Source organism: Berghia stephanieae, chromosome 9, assembly GCF_034508935.2.
Source record: "Berghia stephanieae isolate SIO BIC M18660-M18661 chromosome 9, UCSD_Bste_1.3, whole genome shotgun sequence".
In the NCBI taxonomy this organism is placed as follows: domain Eukaryota; kingdom Metazoa; phylum Mollusca; class Gastropoda; order Nudibranchia; family Aeolidiidae; genus Berghia; species Berghia stephanieae.
Window position 1 is genome coordinate 35,094,578 of NC_088368.1, and position 19,897 is coordinate 35,114,474.

General features: G+C 37.0%; 1 protein-coding gene across 1 annotated transcript in view; it reads right to left on the reverse strand.

Moving 5' to 3' along the window:
- Positions 1–19,897, reverse strand: part of LOC144980118 (uncharacterized) — a 98,336-nt gene that overhangs the window by 55,514 nt on the left and 22,925 nt on the right. Inside the window, exons 4-6 of the mRNA XM_078927662.1 lie at positions 15,114–15,325; positions 11,755–11,904; positions 9,093–10,665 (exon numbers count right to left, since the gene is read on the reverse strand). Coding sequence (XP_078783788.1) covers positions 9,093–10,665; positions 11,755–11,904; positions 15,114–15,325 — 1,935 coding nt within the window. The remainder of the gene's footprint in view (positions 1–9,092; positions 10,666–11,754; positions 11,905–15,113; positions 15,326–19,897) is intronic.

Sequence of the window (19,897 nt, forward strand, 5' to 3'; positions counted from 1 at the left end):
TACGGGACAAACTCCTTTGTAAAGTGTTAGAATAACACTTATCATCACTATTATTAGTATTATTCAAATAAACATCCGTAGAAATTATATGTTGTCCGTTGTGATGGTCAATGTTCATTCCTTTTGTTTTAAAATCGGCACAGCTTCTTTGACCGATATAATCCCGAAATACATCTTTGTGACTACCCTTATATGTTGATTCACTATTTGCCGTATGAAAAACATTAACATTTGCATGATTCGATTTAATAATCTCGTTGCATTTCGAAAGAACTGCATTTGTTTTTGTTTCACGAATACTTTGAACACCGATTTTATTTCCATGATTTAAAAAACTATCGCCAGTTGCAATTTGACATTTTTGCACGATTGCTTCCACTTCCGATAAAAGCATCTGTTCTGGACTCATGAGTCCGTTTTCAGAATCCCTTGGGCACATTGTGTTATTTTCTGATTCTGATTCGACACAATGTTCCGATAAAGCTTGGAATCCGTTGAACCTGTCTTGAACTTCTCTATTGTTTTTTGTCTGATTTAATGGTTTTTCCTCATTGTCTAAAGAACCGACTTTTTTAATGCTTTTGCTGTGAAGAGTTCCGTCCTCGAACACGATCGATGATGTGCCCAATTCTGGTATAGTAGGCATTGGACGAGGGGATTTCAGCTTGAACAAGATGGACAATCTGTGCCTCTCCATTGTGTTGCCTGTGTTGCCTAACACTCCCATTGTCAAATCATAGTATTATAATAACAACTATTACACTACATTTCAGTTCAAAGCTATTCCTCATCTGAAAAAATGATGAGAAGGACATCGGTGAAGATTCAAAGTAATTTTGAATGGCTTATTAGCGGAACAGGGAAGAGAGCAACCTCAAATTTGTGTGGCTATGTGTTCTAGTGGTGTATGGCACTCGCTTTTGGATCGGAACGTCCTGGGCTCGAGCTTCGGTCGGCGCATAGTTGAGTCCTTGGAGTAGGCTCTTTACTCACATTCTCTCACCGTACTCAGGTGTAAAATGAGTACCTGGCCGTGTCATCGTTGCAACTTTTTTCAGACACTTCATCTCAAGACTTAAATTATAACCGTGTAGGCTACACGTGGCCCTGTTTACTCTGACTGCTCTTTAGGTACAACTTTATGTATGAATCAATCTAGTCACGTTAGTATTTAAAAACACCCATACCACTCACAAGTTAACACCACAAAGTCCAAATCAACGAACGAATGAAATACACGATGAAGACAAAGAAAAAGAGAGATCCGTTGTTCTCAGGGCTAACCAATATAAGTAAGAACACAGTCAGTAATCCATGAATCAAAATAATACCTCACAACACCTTATGTTATATATGGAATAAATTTTTAAAATCATCAATGGACTAGCGTTGTTTTCGCTCGCCGACTACAAAATATAATACCCCCCCCCCCCCCCCTCATATACAAATACACACCTTCCAAACCACTACATACAGGAAGAATAAGAGACATATACACCCTGACCATGTAAAAAAAAAAAAAAAAGTAGCAACGGAATGCCATGACCTAAATAGTCGTATGTCACAATTTAAAGATTTGAAGGAGAAAAAAAAAGGAATGCACACGTTTTATGTCTAAATTTTTAAAGTGGGAAGGCGGGGCGGGGGGGGGGGGGGGGGGGGGGGGTATTAAATGTTTTAAGTTCAACAACAAAGAGATCAAGATCAATATCCATGGTAAAATCAAACTGGTTTTTGTGGATTTGAAAACAATCCAAATGGACTATTTTGCTGGTGGTCCACCTTACATCCCAAGCTTCTTCCTTCAAAGTTTTTATTTTGTATCCAAAATACTGACAAGATAAAATTGAAAAAAAACAACATGTACCTCTATAACCATAAAATCCAAAGCAACGACACAACATTATAAAATGTTTGTTTCAATTAAACGTTAGACCAATTAGAAAGCACGGACTGCAATACCATCGTTACCTATTTGTTTAATTTTCAATGAAAGTAAAACGCCTTGAACACAATTTAAAACTATACACATAACTATTTCATTGAAAAGAAATTTAAGGAAAAGACTGAATGTATAGCAGATTACATGGACCCTGTCGGTAAATATCAATTACAACCAGATGAAAATGAAAAAAAAGACCAAATTGCTACTTCCGACGTTTGAGATAAGTTTGATCTCTGCATACAAGAGCCATATAAATAAATAATAAAGTGTATTATGAGAGTGTTATTTGGTGTAAGTAAGGAGCCCCTTATCCCCAACAACAATAGGCCCGTGTATTATCAAACACGGGGGACTTGATCCGATTAACGCCCAGAAACAACAAGATGGGGCAAGACCAACGAAGTGGAGACCCACTTTCTGTTTTATTAACCGTAACCTTTGTGGAATTTCGACAAGTAAACGCTAGACGTAACACTACGATCCGGTTTCAATGGCCTCCAAAATGTTATCTATTTTTTTTTAAAATCCGTACCAGAGACTAAATTTCATTCCACACACATAAATAGAACGAAGATGACGTCACTCAGGTCTTTGTTATTATTATTATTATTATTTTTTTTTTTTTTTGTCATCCATGTTTATGAGTACTTCTCATTAAATTGTATTAGCCAGACTATAAACGTTCGTGGTTACACATCGTTTTGTGTGTTGGTCCGTTATACTTCCGGATGGCAATGTGGTGAGTCTCTTAGCCAAGCGCATACTATCTATATTATGCGATACGTTTTCAATGAAAGCAGTATAAAAAGGTTTTTGACCAAGTTAATTGCAAGCCCCCTTTTCCCGTAATATATTAGACCTATTTAACCAGTACTCAGGAAATACACTATTTTGGCCAGAAAAATCGTCCTTCAAATATCGATCGATTTAAATGACCCTCATCTTGGTAGAAACTCTCAAACCTGGGAATTCGCGAGATTAAAATGTTTAAAACAGACGATTCTATTCCAAACCAAACATGTGGGGGGGGGGGTGTAAAGCATGGTTGATGTTGTAATTAAGGCTTTAAAAAAACATTATTTTTAAAGCCTTAATTACAACATCAACCATGCTTTACACCCCCCCCCCCCCCACACATTGGAATAGAATCGTCTGTTTTAAACATTTTAATCTCGCGAATTCCCAGGTTTGAGAGTTTCTACCAAGATGAGGGTCATTATTTTTTTTTAAGATTTTGGATCAAATTGAGAATTTTAATTTAAATCGTTATTTAGTTAGGAAATTAATGTTTTTGTGAAAAAAAAAGTATTTGGAAGTTCTTGAAGTCCCAGGTTTGAGAATTTTGACCAAGATGAGGGTAATTAAATCGATCAATATTTGAAGGACGAGTTATACGGCCAAATTTTTAAATACGCGTTTTTCCAGAGTACGGCAATTAACTAGGTAAAGTGAGAGAAAATGAATGGACGAGTTTTGAAAAATTAGCCCATCCTATATTTTTTTTTTCTTCCTATACTTATCTGAATATAACATCTGACTTTGGTATTCCGCCAAGCGAGCAGTGTTGATTAATTAGAATTATATTAGTCCTAAAAAGCATAGCACTATTATTGATGCTGCTGTGCGTTTAGGTAAAATACTCACAATATCTGTGAGCCAAATTAAACATGCACACAAAGCTCGTGTGTACCCTTTGACGTTTTATAGTCTGATTGATAAAATTTAGTGAGAACTAATCACTGACAAGCTGTCTAAAATAACAATAAAGAGCTGAGTGACGTCAACTTCGTTCCTTCTACCCTAAAACGATGAAGACTCGCTTATCAAAAACCTCTATTTAGAATCGCGTACATTAACCCTTGCTTACAATATTACGTCCCTTTACAAATAATTTATCAAAGGAAGTCACAAGGCCAATAACAACAACAATAGAAATGAGAAAAGCGTTGAAAACCTCAAACAAATAGCCCGAAAGATCAGAGACCCACTGACCTTTTGTCTTTATCACAAAGAAGAAGAAAAATGGATCTCTGGAATGTATTTAACGGTAACCTTACCTCATATTTAATCCCATGGACAACGAAGGCAGAGTCCACGAATACCTCATCCCTTCCTTCAAATCTTTATTTACTCCCCTTCTTCTAATTCAACTAACTCTCTCCCTCCAGTCAGCTGATCCTGCGTAGGCCGCTGCTTCCCGAACTTTCTTGCGAAACAGATTACGGTTTTCCGGCAGTCTACTTGCTTGAGTTGCTGTCATTCCCAGCCATTCACATATTTCTTGTTCCCAGCTTCTTGTTGGTCTACCTCTTCCTCTCTTGCCGTCTACCCTTGTCTGCAGAATGTGCTTTTCTAACTCACAGCCTTCACAATAAATGACTATGACGCTACAATTAATATTTGATCAAGATCTGAAAAAAATGTGTCTGAATCAGCATAGTCGATGAGTATCGTATTATCTGCTCTCTCCATCCATGTTGTTAATTATTGTTTCCATTGTCACGGTCCTGGGCCAGAGTTGTGAGGCTGTCAAGATCTTGTTGTGACTTTAGTACAGAGGGCACTGCAATATTTCTTAGTATTTCGGGGATTAATTCGGCCTCTTCTGAATCCAGAAATGTCTGATTTGTAGAGAAATACTGATTCAGAGTAGTTACTATTGATGTCGGTGGTCACAGAAATGTGAATTTAGAATTAAAATGATAGAAATACAAACTTCCATATATATATATATTAATATATATATATTATATATATATATATATAATATATATATATATTATATATATATAGTATATATATATAATTTTTTTTGTTTTTTTGTTTTGTTTTTTTTTTCAGATTTTTGAGATATTGTATCTATTTCCCACCATATGCAGAACAGTAATTCCAAAGTTCCCCATGAACATCAACACTAATATCACATGAAAGTCGATGAATAATATTTTGGGAAACAGGCACTGATACTGATATATCGTCGATTGTATTGTCACAAATGTCTTTTAAAAATATCCTTACATAAATGAGAACTCTATAACACACGTCTGTGATTCGTACAACGACAACAAAAGCACACAGCAATTATGTCCTTAAGATGATAACCTATCGGAAAGGACGTTTATAAATTAATAACCTGACAAGCTCAATCAGAAGCAGGATGTAGTCTATAATAAGATTGCCTGTACTATATTTTTGAACAAGTAAAATAAAAAAAAAATTAAAATCGAGCTGTTATATAGCGCAATATCCACTAAGCGTGCTCAAAGTGCTTAATAAGGGACTCCTGGCCAACAGCAACATTTAACATGTAGGACGGGACATGACGCCTGTTAGGCGATATTAAATTTTTTTTTTTCGGACAGAAACAACGCTGTTAACGGACAGGTGCTCATTTTCCACCTGAGTGCGGTGAGAGAATGTGAGTAAAGAGCCTTTTCCAATCAAGGACTCAACTATGCGCCGAGCGAGGCCCGAACCCAGGAACTTCCGATCCGAAAGCGAGTGTCATACCACAAGACCACATAGCCGCACGTGGACAACAATGTCAGAATAACTCTCTTTTCATGTCTCTCTCTTACCGTTACATATAGTGTTCGGTTCTACTATAACCAAACCGAACCTTCAAACCAACAGCAGAATGGGTGAAGTTAACGTCATTAGGGTCTTTTGTAATTGATTTTTAGACCGCCAATTTGGTGATTAATTCTCATTGAATTCTCTCCGGCATAAACATTCAACGTTACACATAGTTTTGTATGTTGGTGCGGTTGATGTCGAGGGCGAAACTAGTGAGTATTATGCTTAAACATATATGTATCATCAACAGGTCTGCAGTTTTATAGATAGTATGCAGATGACGTCACTCAGGTCTTTGTTGTTGTTTTTTGCCATCCGCGTTTATGAGTAATGCTCACTGAAATGTATTAACCCGACTATAAACGTTCATGGATACACACCGTTTTGTGTGTTGGTCCGTTATACTTCCGAATGGCAATGTTATGAGCTTCTTAGCCAAGCGCATACTATCATTACAGAAAGATAATCGGAGAAATGTATGATTTCAAAGAAATCAAGTCTCGCCTATAAAGAGTGAAGACAATACAGATGCTGTAGTTGGCAGGTGATAAGCGGACACTTTCAATGATAATTAAAAATAATGTTGATAACGTTGTAATAAGGGTTGTTACGATATCAAGCCTTAAAGCAAAACAAAACTTATGAATGGTTTCTCATTACATATAAGTAGAATGAAGTTGACGTCATTCGGTTCTTTGTTATTGTTTTTTTTTTTGTTTTTGTTTTTTTGTTGTTTTTTTTTTGCCATCCGCGTTTATGAGTAAGTCTCACCAAACTGTTAACCAGACGATAAATGACCAAGGCTACACATAGTTTTGTGTGTTGGTCCCTTATACTTCCGGATGGCAATGTTGTGAGCTTCTTAGTCAAGCGCATACTAGTCGATGTTTACGGCCAAACGACAAGGGTCTATATTCTTATTAAGTTTTTAGTTTTTACGGGTTTTTACGAAAGCACTTACAACACTTTTAGGTCATTTCAGCCCGAGTAAAAAAAAAAATAAAAATAAAAATAAAAATTGGGAGTTAAATAATTCTGGATGTACGATTAAAAAAAAAAAATCACCCAAGAGAAAGTAAGACAAAGTGGACTGGTTTTATAATAAGGAACAGAAGTAAATTTTAAGAGCGTACTTTCAGTGTACTTTGATGAGATCATATAAAAGACTCATCCATACACCCGGAGAGGATCCAAGACAAAAACGTTCAACTGTTTGCAAAATATATTGAAAAAAAAAAAAACCCCAACAACACTGTAGCAGTACATAACAGAAAGATGATATACAAGAAAAAAAATCATAACTCAAAACTGGTACTATATAATATAACATTTGATTGTCGTCAAAAGACCTCACAGCCTCACATAGGATAGAGGTCCATAGCCGAGTACTTTCCGTCAGATCCAAATTTCCTCTCTCTCTCTCTCTCTCTCTCTCTCTCTCTCTCCTCTCTCTCTTCTCTCTCTCTCTCTCACACACACACACACACACACACACACAAACACAAGTTCGCTCTATTTCTTTCTATCACTGAAATACAATCAAATACAGGCGACAAGGTTGTCAAAAGCCGAGTACTTTCCTTTCCGTCAGATCCAAATTCTCTCTCTCTCTCTCTCTCTCTCTCTCTCTCTCTCTCTCTCTCTCTCTCTCTCTCTCTCTCTCTCTCTTTCTCCCTCTGTGACCCCCCTTCTCCCCCTCTCTCTCTCTCTCTCTCTCTCTCTCTCTCTCTCTCTCTCCATCGTTCGCTCTATTTCTTTCTCCCACCGAGATACACTCAAACACCGACGGAGGGCAAGGAATGTCACAATAATAATATCCTTTTTCTCTACCGTACATATTCTGAAGATTATGTCAGTCACATAACCAGCGGATCGCAGCGATAAACATAAGATGTGCTGCCAACTACAATCATACCTCGATACCAAAGACACGTAGACTGCACCACCATTTTATTACACAATTAATAATAATAATAATAATAATAATAATAATAATAATAATAATAATAATAATAATAATAATAATAATAATAATGATAATGATAATGATAATAATAATAATAATAATAATAATAATAATAATAATAATAATAATAATAATAATAATAGCAATAATAATAATAATAATAATAATAATAATAATAATAATAATAATAATAATAATAATAATAATAATAATAATAATAAAATGATGAAAATGATGATAATAATGATGAGGATAATTTTTTGTTCTGTTTAATTTGTTTTGCTCGTTTTTTGTTTTTTTTTTTTGTTTTTTTTTTAATTTTTATTATTTTGTTTTTAACGTGACACTATGGCTCAAAACGGTCTTATATGGCTTCTCTTGTATCGAAATTTCATATCGGTTTCATTACAGTCATAGGATAACATTATCCTCCCCCCCTCCCCAACAAATAAAAAAGAAAAATAAAAAATAAAAAAAAAACAGAGAAAGAAAACCAAAAAAGCAACAACAACAAAAAACCCCAACAAAAACAAACAAACCACTGACAATGCTGTCGATTGTCACAGTTTGCAATCTGGCAGCAAAGAGATTTGATTTGACAACACCATGAGCAAGATTTCTATTTTTTTCTTGAGACAAAGAGGCCTTTCACTAATCTCATTTATTATTCTGGATTAACTCCTTCGTTAATCCGTCCACGCCCTCTTTGCCTCAGTCATATAGCGTGTCAGCCGAAGTGTTTCATGTTGAAAACTTATTCTATATTATACTGACACACATACACACATACACGCACACTCACACATACACACACACGCGTGCGCGTGCGCGCGCACACACACACATGTATATTTATGCGTACGCGCAGGCATGGAGAAACCAATACAATCGCACATACTAAAATCTCGAAAGGAGAACATAAGTAAAGTATTGCCAGGAAAGTTAAGCTTTTCTAGGCAAGGCTGAAATATAACATTGGTTTTTAGCAGTTTTTACGAAGATAGCGCTATGCAGGTTTTGTTTAATGCGTGCCTGACTGTAGCGAAAGTTTACTTGGGCTCAACATGTTTGAGTTATTGGCCAAATGTGACCCACAGGCTCAAAAAGGTGTGTCGGGAATAATAAGACGTGAATTTAAAATTAAAATGATCAAAAATTCAATTTTTGAGATTATTTTGATGTAAGAAAGTGTTTACCGTTTATATGTGAAAACACTATAACGTATAGAAATTAATCCCAAGTTTAATATTTGGTTTGTGTATATAATTTTAGTTTCCAGTACCGAGTTCGCCCCGACATAATGATAATGCCGTTTTGAGATGGCCACAAATGACCATGAGTGTTCTGAGATTCATCGCTTCTTTCTGGTATTGCGTACCTAGTGTACCAGATGCTTAAATTCGAATACCATTGATAAATTATGAAAATTGAGTTATATCAATATGGGGAAACACTGTAAATTCTTTGTCTGACCCCCTAACCCGCCTCCCTTTTTTTTAATTGAAAAAAAATACCCGATTTACACTTTACACCATTTGATTTACCCCGACATGTTACCAGATTGAGATGTAGGCTCAAAGTATGTGAATTCATAAACAGACTTACCAACAAGAGGGCTGACGTGTCCCAACACTCCCTGAGCAGGCGAGGCTCTCATTGAGACAGCATTGGCAGGGGAGGAGCGTAACTGTAGGACTTGAGGTGATTGCCCCACCACGGGAGACATGACTCCGGTAAGAGCCTGACCGGGGGTAGGAGAATCCGTATGTACGTTGATCTTCGCTCCCAGTCTCATTTGGTCGATGGTTAGTTCGGCCAGGGCGTATTTCGTCAGCAAATTGTCGTAATCCAGCTGCAACTGCTGAACGAGTTCTGTCGCGTGTTTTCTTTTCTGAGACTCCTGCGTAAGTCTGTCCGTGAGTTCACCTGTTGATTTGTCAGCCAGATCTGCCGCGCTATCATCTTCACCGTCACCGCTCGTGTTGAGATTGGTGAGTCTCGTGATTTCGGAGATTGACATGTGAGTTGGTTTGACAGGCCCGGCTGCTGCTATATTGGTGACGCTCTTGCTCTTTAGTTTGAAAGATTGATTAGCATCATTCGATATGGACGTATTGGGCGTTGGAAGAAGTCTTTTGTGGTGGTGGCCAGCAGACTGTTGATGCTGTTGTTGATGATTTTGTTTGTCAACTGATCTGCTACTTCTTGGAGTTGTGTGATCGTCTTCAAAGAAACTCTCCTGAGATTTCGCCTTGGACATTCGCTGCAAAGCGACCTGCTCGGCTCTTTTTTGCCGAGCGGAAACGTTTTCTGAAGCAGTGGATACATGACTTGTTACCGAGGAAGGACGAGAGCGATGTGTAGCTGATTCGGAATAGAACGATCTCGCATCATCGTCGTCGTCGTCGTCGTTGTCATTGTTATCGTAACGTCTTTGTTTTTTATTGTAATCGTAAAGCCCTGGACTTTGGCTAGATCGTCGAGACCCGGAGATGACAGGAGTGCGAGACCTCGCACCTGCTTCTCCCCCAGTAGGAGTTGCAGACCCTGGCCGATGCCGATGTTGTTGTCCCTTAGGACGTTTACCTCCCCTTTCCCTACCGTGAGTATTGATATAAAACAACTCATCCTCCTCCTCATCCCCAGTCATTCTAGCTGGTTGTGAACCGCCCTGACTTCCCAAATTCTGGGATTCATTAATCCTGTTTCGATAATCGCCTTCTTCATCCTCATCGTAATAATCCTCATCATCAGGAAAAGTCCGACTACTAAGAGTCCGGCCTGAGCTCGGCCTTGAAAAAGACGTATCCACCACCCCCTCTCCTTCACGACTCTTCTTCTTGTCATCATCCTTCTGCTTTTTCCTATCCCTCTTTTCTTGCTCTTCAGCCAATCTCCTTTCATTCTCTTCATCCTCGTTCTCCATCTGTTCTCGCATATACTCGCTTTCCAGATATTCCCCGATAAGATCCCGATTGTCGTCCTCTTTGTCCTCGATTCCCTCTGCCCTGGAGGCAACTCTAGACTCCAGCTCCTCAAACTCGTTGAGGGAGTCTCGAGATAGATCTGCGCCATCCACGAGCACCCCGAGTTCCCGAAGCTGATTGTAATATTCTGGTGTGAACAGCTGATGGTTGTCAAAGTCTGACGCCAGTTTGTCAAAGTCTGACTGGGATGTCTGGTTGAGAAAAAGAAGAGTTAAATCTTTAGTGTTAAACAATATACGATTCTAACACTCTTGTGTTTTGTTGTTGTTGTTGTTGTTGTTGTTGTTGTTTTCGTTGCTGTTTTAAAAAAAATCCAGATGTGTTCTTAATCGCTACATGAACTTTCGTTATCTCTTAAAGAATAAAAGACAAACTCTCAAAAATATATAAATGATTTCTTCTTTTTGAAAAATCTAATTTAGTGGAATTTACCGCTTGATAATCTGGCATCATAAATTATAATTGTGAACTTGACATCATTATGCGCTTCTATTTATTGAATGGGGTGGGGGAGGGGGGTAGAATGATGGCCATTAAAGATTTAGTGAATCTTATGTCAGTATGTTTTATTTTGTTGGCAAGGTTGTGAGTATTTTACCTAAACGTATAGCATCAATAACAAAGGTGGTTCATAGGGGAGAGTAATTTAAATCTTCATGAATAAAAGAATAAACATAAATATATTGGTTTCTTGGGCAAACGATCTTAACCACGGCTCAGTCAGAAACAAATTTCAAGAAAAGGATACACACTAGTGAAAGGGAAATGAAAATATATGCAGACCCGCAATCTTGAATGTTAAAAAATTCGTAGTTTTAGGAGATGGGAAAAAAATAGAAGTCGCTTCAGTAAACTTTATAGATCAACAATTTACCCTCACAACGATTAACTACCACTCCAAATCATAAGAATTGAGTGGTCTGGTATCAATTTTCATTTTCAGTAAGTTTTAATGACTAAGGGCTAACCCACACCGAAGACTGACTCCGACGACCCGGCACTGCCGTCCTCTGCCGTCTTCCGGATAAAGACGTCGGGCACGCACAAAATACTAAGATTAAAGAGAAGAGCCGCTAGACCAACCCATACCAAGCACCCGACGTTCTCTGCCCCCTTTTTTTTCGACTACCCGCACCTCGCCTTAGCTTATGTTACGGCGCTGTACTGCGACTGACGTCTGGTTATTCCAGTCTTCCCTTGGAATAGACTTTAAAAGACAAAATTCCCCTTTAGGGACCAATAAAAGGAATTTTATTTATCTTTTTTTTCTATTTATTCACCTGTTTGACAGTGCCTTGAGTATCAGCTCTAGGCGTTTCCAGCGTGTCGCCCATCGTATCAGTGAGGTCCAAGGATTCGCCCACTTTGCTTCGATTCCTTTTCCCACCTCCACCAGCAAACTCATCCTCACTCAGCTCATCTTTGGAAGCCTTAAAGTAGATAAATAAATAGAAAAAATCTCATTTTCAGTGAGTTTTAAACACGAATAAGTATATCACCATTACCATCAGGGACGGCTGGTAATAATGGGCAGGGTGGGCAAATACCAGCCTGTTTTTTCAAGTTATATGCTGTATTACCAGGTCCGAAATAATCTAATTTAAATTAGATAATTTCAAAAGTTAGTACTTAAACTTGATACTTCGTACTGAAATCAATTTGTGTGTATTTTTGATAGATTGAGAATCACCATGCACCCCGTAATGCATAAACCAGGATACGCTCCTGTTCTTTTTTTTATCAACCCCCCCCCCCCCCCCCCCCCTCTCCCCAACCACTCCACTCCGCCCACATCGTCATCCCATCGTCACGTCGCCTGACGCTGAACTCCGAGTTTGCTGTCTGGCCTCTCTAGTACTAGGTCGGGCTAATTCAAATGAGCCCACCTTATAAACTAAATGCAGATTTTGGCAAACGTACTTTTTCTAATTTATTGCCTTACTTGTGCTGGTGCCATTGATGTAATGACATTGGGAAGATTCCAGTATTGAATTTAATTTATTAATTTACTAATATATCAATTTAGTATTAACTTGTGTTGTTTTTATATATTTGTTTAACCATTTAAATTTATTTTTTTCTCGTTTTCTTTAGTGCTTCTCAAAACTCATTTATTTAAATTGTTTTCTTATTTGATTTTTTTTTTTTTTTAACAAATTAATTTGTTCTTTTTTTTTTCTTCAAATTCTTAAAGTAATTACCGCTGTATTTTTATTGCCATACTAAATAATTTTGCAAAACAATGTAATTTTCTATTGCATTTCCTCTAATAAAACAAAACACTTTTATTCAAAGGTCACGACTAAATAAATATATAAAATACAACCACCATTTTGGTTTTCTCAACAATTGAATTAGTATACGAGAAATACTCTTCTGAGAAAATAGACAGTTGAATTCTAAGAGGAAATAGATACGTTTAAAGGAAGGGTGGGCAGATTCCGTACTTGCCCGTCCTAAAGCTAATACATACATAAGATAGTTCATGATGAAGAGGCGGGAAGCTCGGGGTTGGTTGGGTAAGGAGTAAAGATAACACGGTCGTTATTGTTATCGTCTAACGAATGCACGAGGAGAGATTGGTAGCAATATTTTGTCTTAATTGTATTGTATGAATTATTGGCGAAAGCCTAAGATTAAATAAACTTTGTTGTTGTTTGTCTTTTTTTTTTGACTATGGAACTCATACTTAATAGCAGACCTGCCTACTTGAAATAGGAAAATAAAAATCGTAGTTTTCAGGGTTAATAAAATCGTAGATATTTTAACTACCCTTTAACAAAATCACCGGAATTTTCGTCTATTATAGGTATCAAATTTTAAAAAACGAGAAAAACTGATTGGAAACGTAATTATGTTGGTGGTGGTAGTAATGATGATGGTAATACTCGTATTATTATTGTTATTATTATCATTTGTTATTATTATTATTATTATTATTATTATTATTATTATTATTATTATTATTATTATTATTATTATTATTATTATTATTATTATTATTATTATTATTATTGTACGTATTGGTGGTATTACGATTTTTTGTTGTTTTTTTTTTGTTGTTTTTTTGTGTGGTTATTAATGGTATCAGTTTATTGTTTGGTTCCATTTATCATTTTTTTTTCCACTTTCATGTATGTTGTCATCAAATTTTATGATTTATTGGCGAAAGCCTAAGATTGAATAAACTTTGTAATATCGTATTGTAATCATCATTGTCGACGACATCGTCGTTGTCATCATAATCACCATCATTAACAACAACAACATTAACACCAAGTACTACAATAGAAATAAAAACAATATCAACATCATCATATAATTTCCGTCATCGTCTCCACAACTATCATTCTAACCAACAGCACCATCAAAACCACTACCATAATTACATCCTCCCTCACCGTCTCCTCTTCCTCCTCCTCCTCCTCCTCCTCCTCCACCACCACCACCGCTACCACTATTCCAACCACTACCACCACCGGCACAATCATTCTAACCACCAAGAGAGCAGTAAAATTATGCAATTTGAGCTCTGAATGAAACTCGAGTCATATCGCTGTTGTTGCTTCTCGATAAAAACTTTACAGTTACTACGTACTACTGAAAACCAGTAATGTAACAGAAATATTAATCTCGCAGTTGAGGGATTAAAGCATCTCTTTAATTTTTCGAGTGAACGAGATGGACTTGTATTGTGAAGGTGTTGTCGCATTATGTCTCTTCGCTTTAATTTTTTGTTGTATTCTCTTTCGTGATTCATTTTTGATTACGTTTGGAATAATTAAAATCTACTGGTATTGTCATTGCATTGTGAATGTGATTATTTGTGGTTGAAATAAATTTTTTTAAGGCGAACAAAACAAACAAACAAACAAGACAAAACAAAAAAAAAAAAAAAAAAAACAAAAAAAAAAAAAAAAAAAAAAAAAAAAAAAAAATATATATATATATATATATATATATATATATATATATATATATATATATATATATATATATATATATATATATATATATATAAATTTATATATATATGACCGACTCATCTTTGCCCGACCACTATAAATAGGCTAGAACCGCCACTGATTACCATCGTCATCATCATCATCATCATCATTATCACGATTATCATCATCATCGTCGTCTTTGGCGTTTTCATCATAATCATATCGTCGTCTTTCGCGCTATCATCATCATCACCAATCATCATCATCATTCTTGGAGATTTTATATAGTGCAATATCCACTAAACTTGCTCAAAGCGCTTTACAAAGGGTCCCCGACCAACAGCAACACGTTACATATAGAACGAGACATGACGCCTGTTAGGCGATAATACCATTTTTCCGACAGAGACAACAGTGTTAACGGAAAGGTACTCAATTTACACCAGAGTACGGTGAGAGAATGTGAGTAAAGAGCCTTTTCCAAGGACTCAACTTTGTGCCGAGCCAGGTTTGAACCCAGAGCCTTCCGATCCGAAAATGAGTGTCATACCACAAGACCACATAGCCGCAAAAATCATAAATGATCTTGGCATCAGCAAAAATGTATCACCTTAAAATAAACAATCATAGCTGACTTCATCACAAAGAATCAAATATCATGAATTAACAAAAAATATCCGACCACTAACTACCTCAAACTCGCTGATATTGATGCTTTCGTCTCCAATGGGCGCCAAATCTTCTTCGAAGCTGTTTTGGAGGTTTTTCAATGTCGAGGTCACGGACTGCTTGTCCCCGCCAATCCCAGAATCCGTCCAGTGACCTCTAGTCACGTGTTTGTACATGTCAAGTTCATCCGTCCCTCTCATGATGCCGTCATCGTCCATGAGAAGGTCATCAGCACCTGAGGTCATCAAAAAAAAAAAAAAAAATTAAAAATTTACGAAATGAGCAAAACTGCTTCTGTTAAAAATAATTTTTAAAAAGAAAGAAACAAACAAACAACACAAAATTACAATCATATACTTGTAAGTAATTTACCGAAGTCTATTAATAAGAATTTTTTAAAATTAAATTTGAATAATATAGTATTTCTTTCATTTTATGGATTGATCACGTGGCTAGTTCCTGTTCAATTATTGGATTGTATCCAATTGTATCTAAGACACTCAAACAAGCTACTATGTGTTTATTTAAACCGGACGGAGCACGCTTACTAATCAAACTAGTAAAAAGCGACACTAACTACTGTATTGTTCGACATCATAAAAGTTAACACGTTTGGGATAGTCCATTTTGGATACATTTTGGAGGGAGGAGCACAAGAACAAAAAAATATCGTCCTCATTCCTTTGGGTAGAAGACGTTGCTCTGGTGGAGTATTCAACTCTCCCTCACTAACTCATTCCCGTGAAAAAAACTTGTGGGATGCAGCCTTTACAATCTTGTGTAACACATCTCGGTCCTTGGCCTTCTTTATCAGCTCGTTCAACGTCAACCCTGTCCATTTCTTGGTGTTATCAAGCCAAATTTCCCCTTGTCCTCCTTCTACCGTGCCTTACACAACTGACTTGCACACGCAGTCGTGTCTGACCAGATGCCTAAACCAAAAAAGTTTCCGTCTCTAAACCTCGCTTGCAATGGTTCCTGCATTCAACTCATAATGTGCAAAATCTTGTGTAAATATATGTCAAGCGAAATGTTACTTACGGTCTTCTTGTCCATCAAGTAACATTGGACAATTAGGGCTAATAATAGATGACCAGGAGGGAAGCCATCAGCTGCAGATAAGCGTCCTGTAATTCAAGCAGCGGTTTGCACAACCCATTTCAAAATCCGAAAAATCATTTTGGCTCCGTAGGCCTAACGATTCTATGGGTGTTTTACTTGTTTTTGTTATTGGTAGAAAATGGACTTTGAGCTGGGATGGTCCCGTGCATAATTTTTTTTTATCCTTTAGTTTTTGAAGCTGCCACATTCATTTTTGTACACTACTTTTTTAGTCAACAGCTTCTAGCAACTTAATGTTCTGTTTCCCCTAAATTTGGGCGATGTTCTATAGTTACATCATCTGCGTATATCATTCCATGACATTTGTCCTGGGGCAATTTGGCTAGCTCTCATTTTTTTTTCACGGCAGTATAACAAAAATGAGCTCCTTGTGGAGTACCGCTGTTACTTTTAATTGTCCTTTTGATTATACCCCACCAGTGATCTTCATAATAATTTTATAAAGAAAGTATTGGATTATGCGTATTTATTTGACCTTCCTCTAGAATCTCAGAGTGTCTGACGGTTGTTTCTAATGATTCTACCAAACGTGGCTGACATTCCCGGGTTGGTGATGATTCTTTCTATAAAGATTTTACTGATATCCAGCGATACGCCCATACTACGCGTTGGCTTTGGAGAACTTTGGAGCATGCACAGATGTAATATAACTTCCATCATCATAGCTTGTCGCTCCAATACCAAAACCATTCCACAGCATCTCTGGAGCATGGTCATCGTCATTGCTGCTGGGCCCATCCTGGCATTCTCTAAGGATGTGCTCCGTCATCTGCTCTGGGCCTCCACATGTACACAAGCTAGTCTCAGCCAGCCCCCACTTTTTCATGCTTTCAGAGCTGTTCTCCCAATTTTTGCCCGTGCTCTGTTCAGTGTTACCCATTCATTATTGGGGGGGGGGGGGGGGGGGGGCATGTAGCAAGCGTCCACGTCACATCCCTGGAATCCTTCGCTGGAGACCGATCGCTACAACACGCACAACACCAACATATAACCTTCAGAAAAGGTGTGTATGAAGAAAGGGAAAAAAAAAAGAAAAGAGAAAATCATTTTTTAAAAATCAGCCTGCCTCGACTGGGGATCGAACCTCAGACCTCTTGATTACTAGTAACTTGAGTAGATGAAATGTTCCCACGTTCTGACTGCCTCGCTGAAACAATCGTACCTTGCATGCCAAACCATAACGCATTCACAATCAATAAAAACAAACTGAACCTCCAAGTCTGTTTTCTTCCCATTCATTCATAAAACATATTTCTACCGGCTTTTCCATGCATACAAATTGGACCCATCCTCAGTTCCCTCCTTAAAATCAACACAATAGATCTAAATACCTCTTTATTATTACAGGATGATTGAATCGATCCGAGAAATCAATCAATCAATCTGTCAGTCAGTAAATCGATAATCGACCTATGACCCTGTAACACACTACATATTATTATTATTATTATATGGCCGGTGATCAGTAGCTACTACACACCGTGTTTTAACGAGCCGATAAATTCCTTCTGTCTCGATAGAGTTGACAATGAAATGGGTCTCGTGCCAACAAGTTTATGTCAACAATGGAGAAGCGCGGACACCAATACATATAGACCGGTATAAATACAATACATTGATACGTTGGTCTGTACACATTGGTGTCAAAATGCACCAAAGAGTAAACTTGTAGACCAACAACAATGAAAGTGTTACTACTACTACTACTACTACTACCACTACTACTACTACTACTACTACTACTACTACTACTACTACTACTACTACTACTACTGCTACTACTACTACTACTACTCTACTACTGCTACTACTACTACTACTTACTACTCTACTACTGCTAACTACTACTAACTACTACTACTATACTACTACTACTACTACATACTACTACACTACTACTACTACCACTACTACTACTACTACTACTACTACACATACTACTACTACTACTACTACTACTACTACTACTACTACTACTACTACTACTACTACTACTACTCCTACTACTACTACCTACTACTACTACTACTACTACTCTACTACTACTACTACTACTACTACTACTACTACTACTACTACTACTACTACTACTACTACTACTACTACTACTACGACTACTACTACTGCTACTACTACTACTACTACTACTACTACTACTACTACTACTACTGCTACTATTACTACTGCTACTACTACTACTATTACTACTCTACTACTACTACTACTACTACTACTACTACTACTACTACTACTACTACTACTACTACTACTACTACTACTACTATACTACTACTACTACTACCTAACTATTCTGCCGTGATAGGGAAGAAAGACGCATATCGGTATCTAGGTCAAATTGACATTTTCTGGGATTCACATACTTGAGAGAAAGGCGCATTTTTCTACCTGGGTTTCGTAACTCAATCGTTGTAAATAAAAAAGTTGTTTCATTTTGAAAATATGCGACTTGACCTAATTTGGTTTAAATTCGTTTCGAGGAATGACAGATCGACGCATATTGAAAGTGGATATGACAGACGGTCGCATTTTGTAATATGCGTCTTTTTCTCTCATTCGTCCACCGAATGACATAATTTGTCTTTCACAAAAAGACGCATTTCGGATATGCGACTTTCTGCCAAGACACTCTCCAAAAATTAAGATATATGCGTCCGTTTGTATTACGACTGGTGACGGTGAAAAGAACATATCATTGTTCTCCAATTTTCATCAAATAGTCAATCATCAAAGTCTTACGAGTAACTTGCTGTTTTGGTGTGAATTCTTCATTTCCTCGGGTGAGTTTTATCTTTTTCCTATTCAAGTGATCAAATATTTTATGTATATATTATCATATAATTACTTGTCATATATTAGTGAGAAAGTTTAATACTTATTTGCTCTTGACGGTTTATCTGTGTTTGTGATATTTAACTTAGACAAATGTTGATTTACATGTAATAGCACTACTGTTATTGTTATTACACGTACTATATTTGTGATTATTATTATGATGACAATTATTAATATTAATGTTATTATTATAATCATCAACGTTATATCACTATGAAAGTATAAGTTGTAGAATAAGTAGTAGTCGTATTAGTAGTAGCAGTTAAAGCATTTGTATGTACATTAGTATAGTAGTAGTAGTAGTAGTAGTAGTAGTAGTAGTAGTAGTAGTAGTAGTAGTAGTAGTAGTAGTAGTAGTATTAGTAGTAGTAGTAGTATTAGTAGTAGTAGTAGTAGTAGAGTAGTAGTAGTAGTAGTAGCAGTAGTAGTAGTAGTAGTAGTAGTAGTAGTAGTAGTAGTAGTAGTAGTAGTAGTAGTAGTAGTGTAGTAGTATAGTAGTAGTAGTAAGTATAGTATAGTAGTAGTAGTAGTATGTAGTAGTAGTAGTAGTAGTAGTAGTAGTAGTTAGTAGTAGTAGTAGTAGTAGTAGTAGCAGCAGCAGCATTCTAGTGTATCAAATAGACGCCCACCGCCCCCCAACACCCCCCCCCCCCCCCCCACCCACCATCCATTAATTTTCGGAATTTTCGCGAACCTCCCCTCCCTCCTTTTGATCTTATTAAACTTAAAATTCATTCTTAAATATACAAAATACTGTCCCTGTAATTTGCTGTGGTTGAATTCTTCGGTCAAACCACCTTCTTTGGTGAAAATGAACACCCACCCCCCCCCC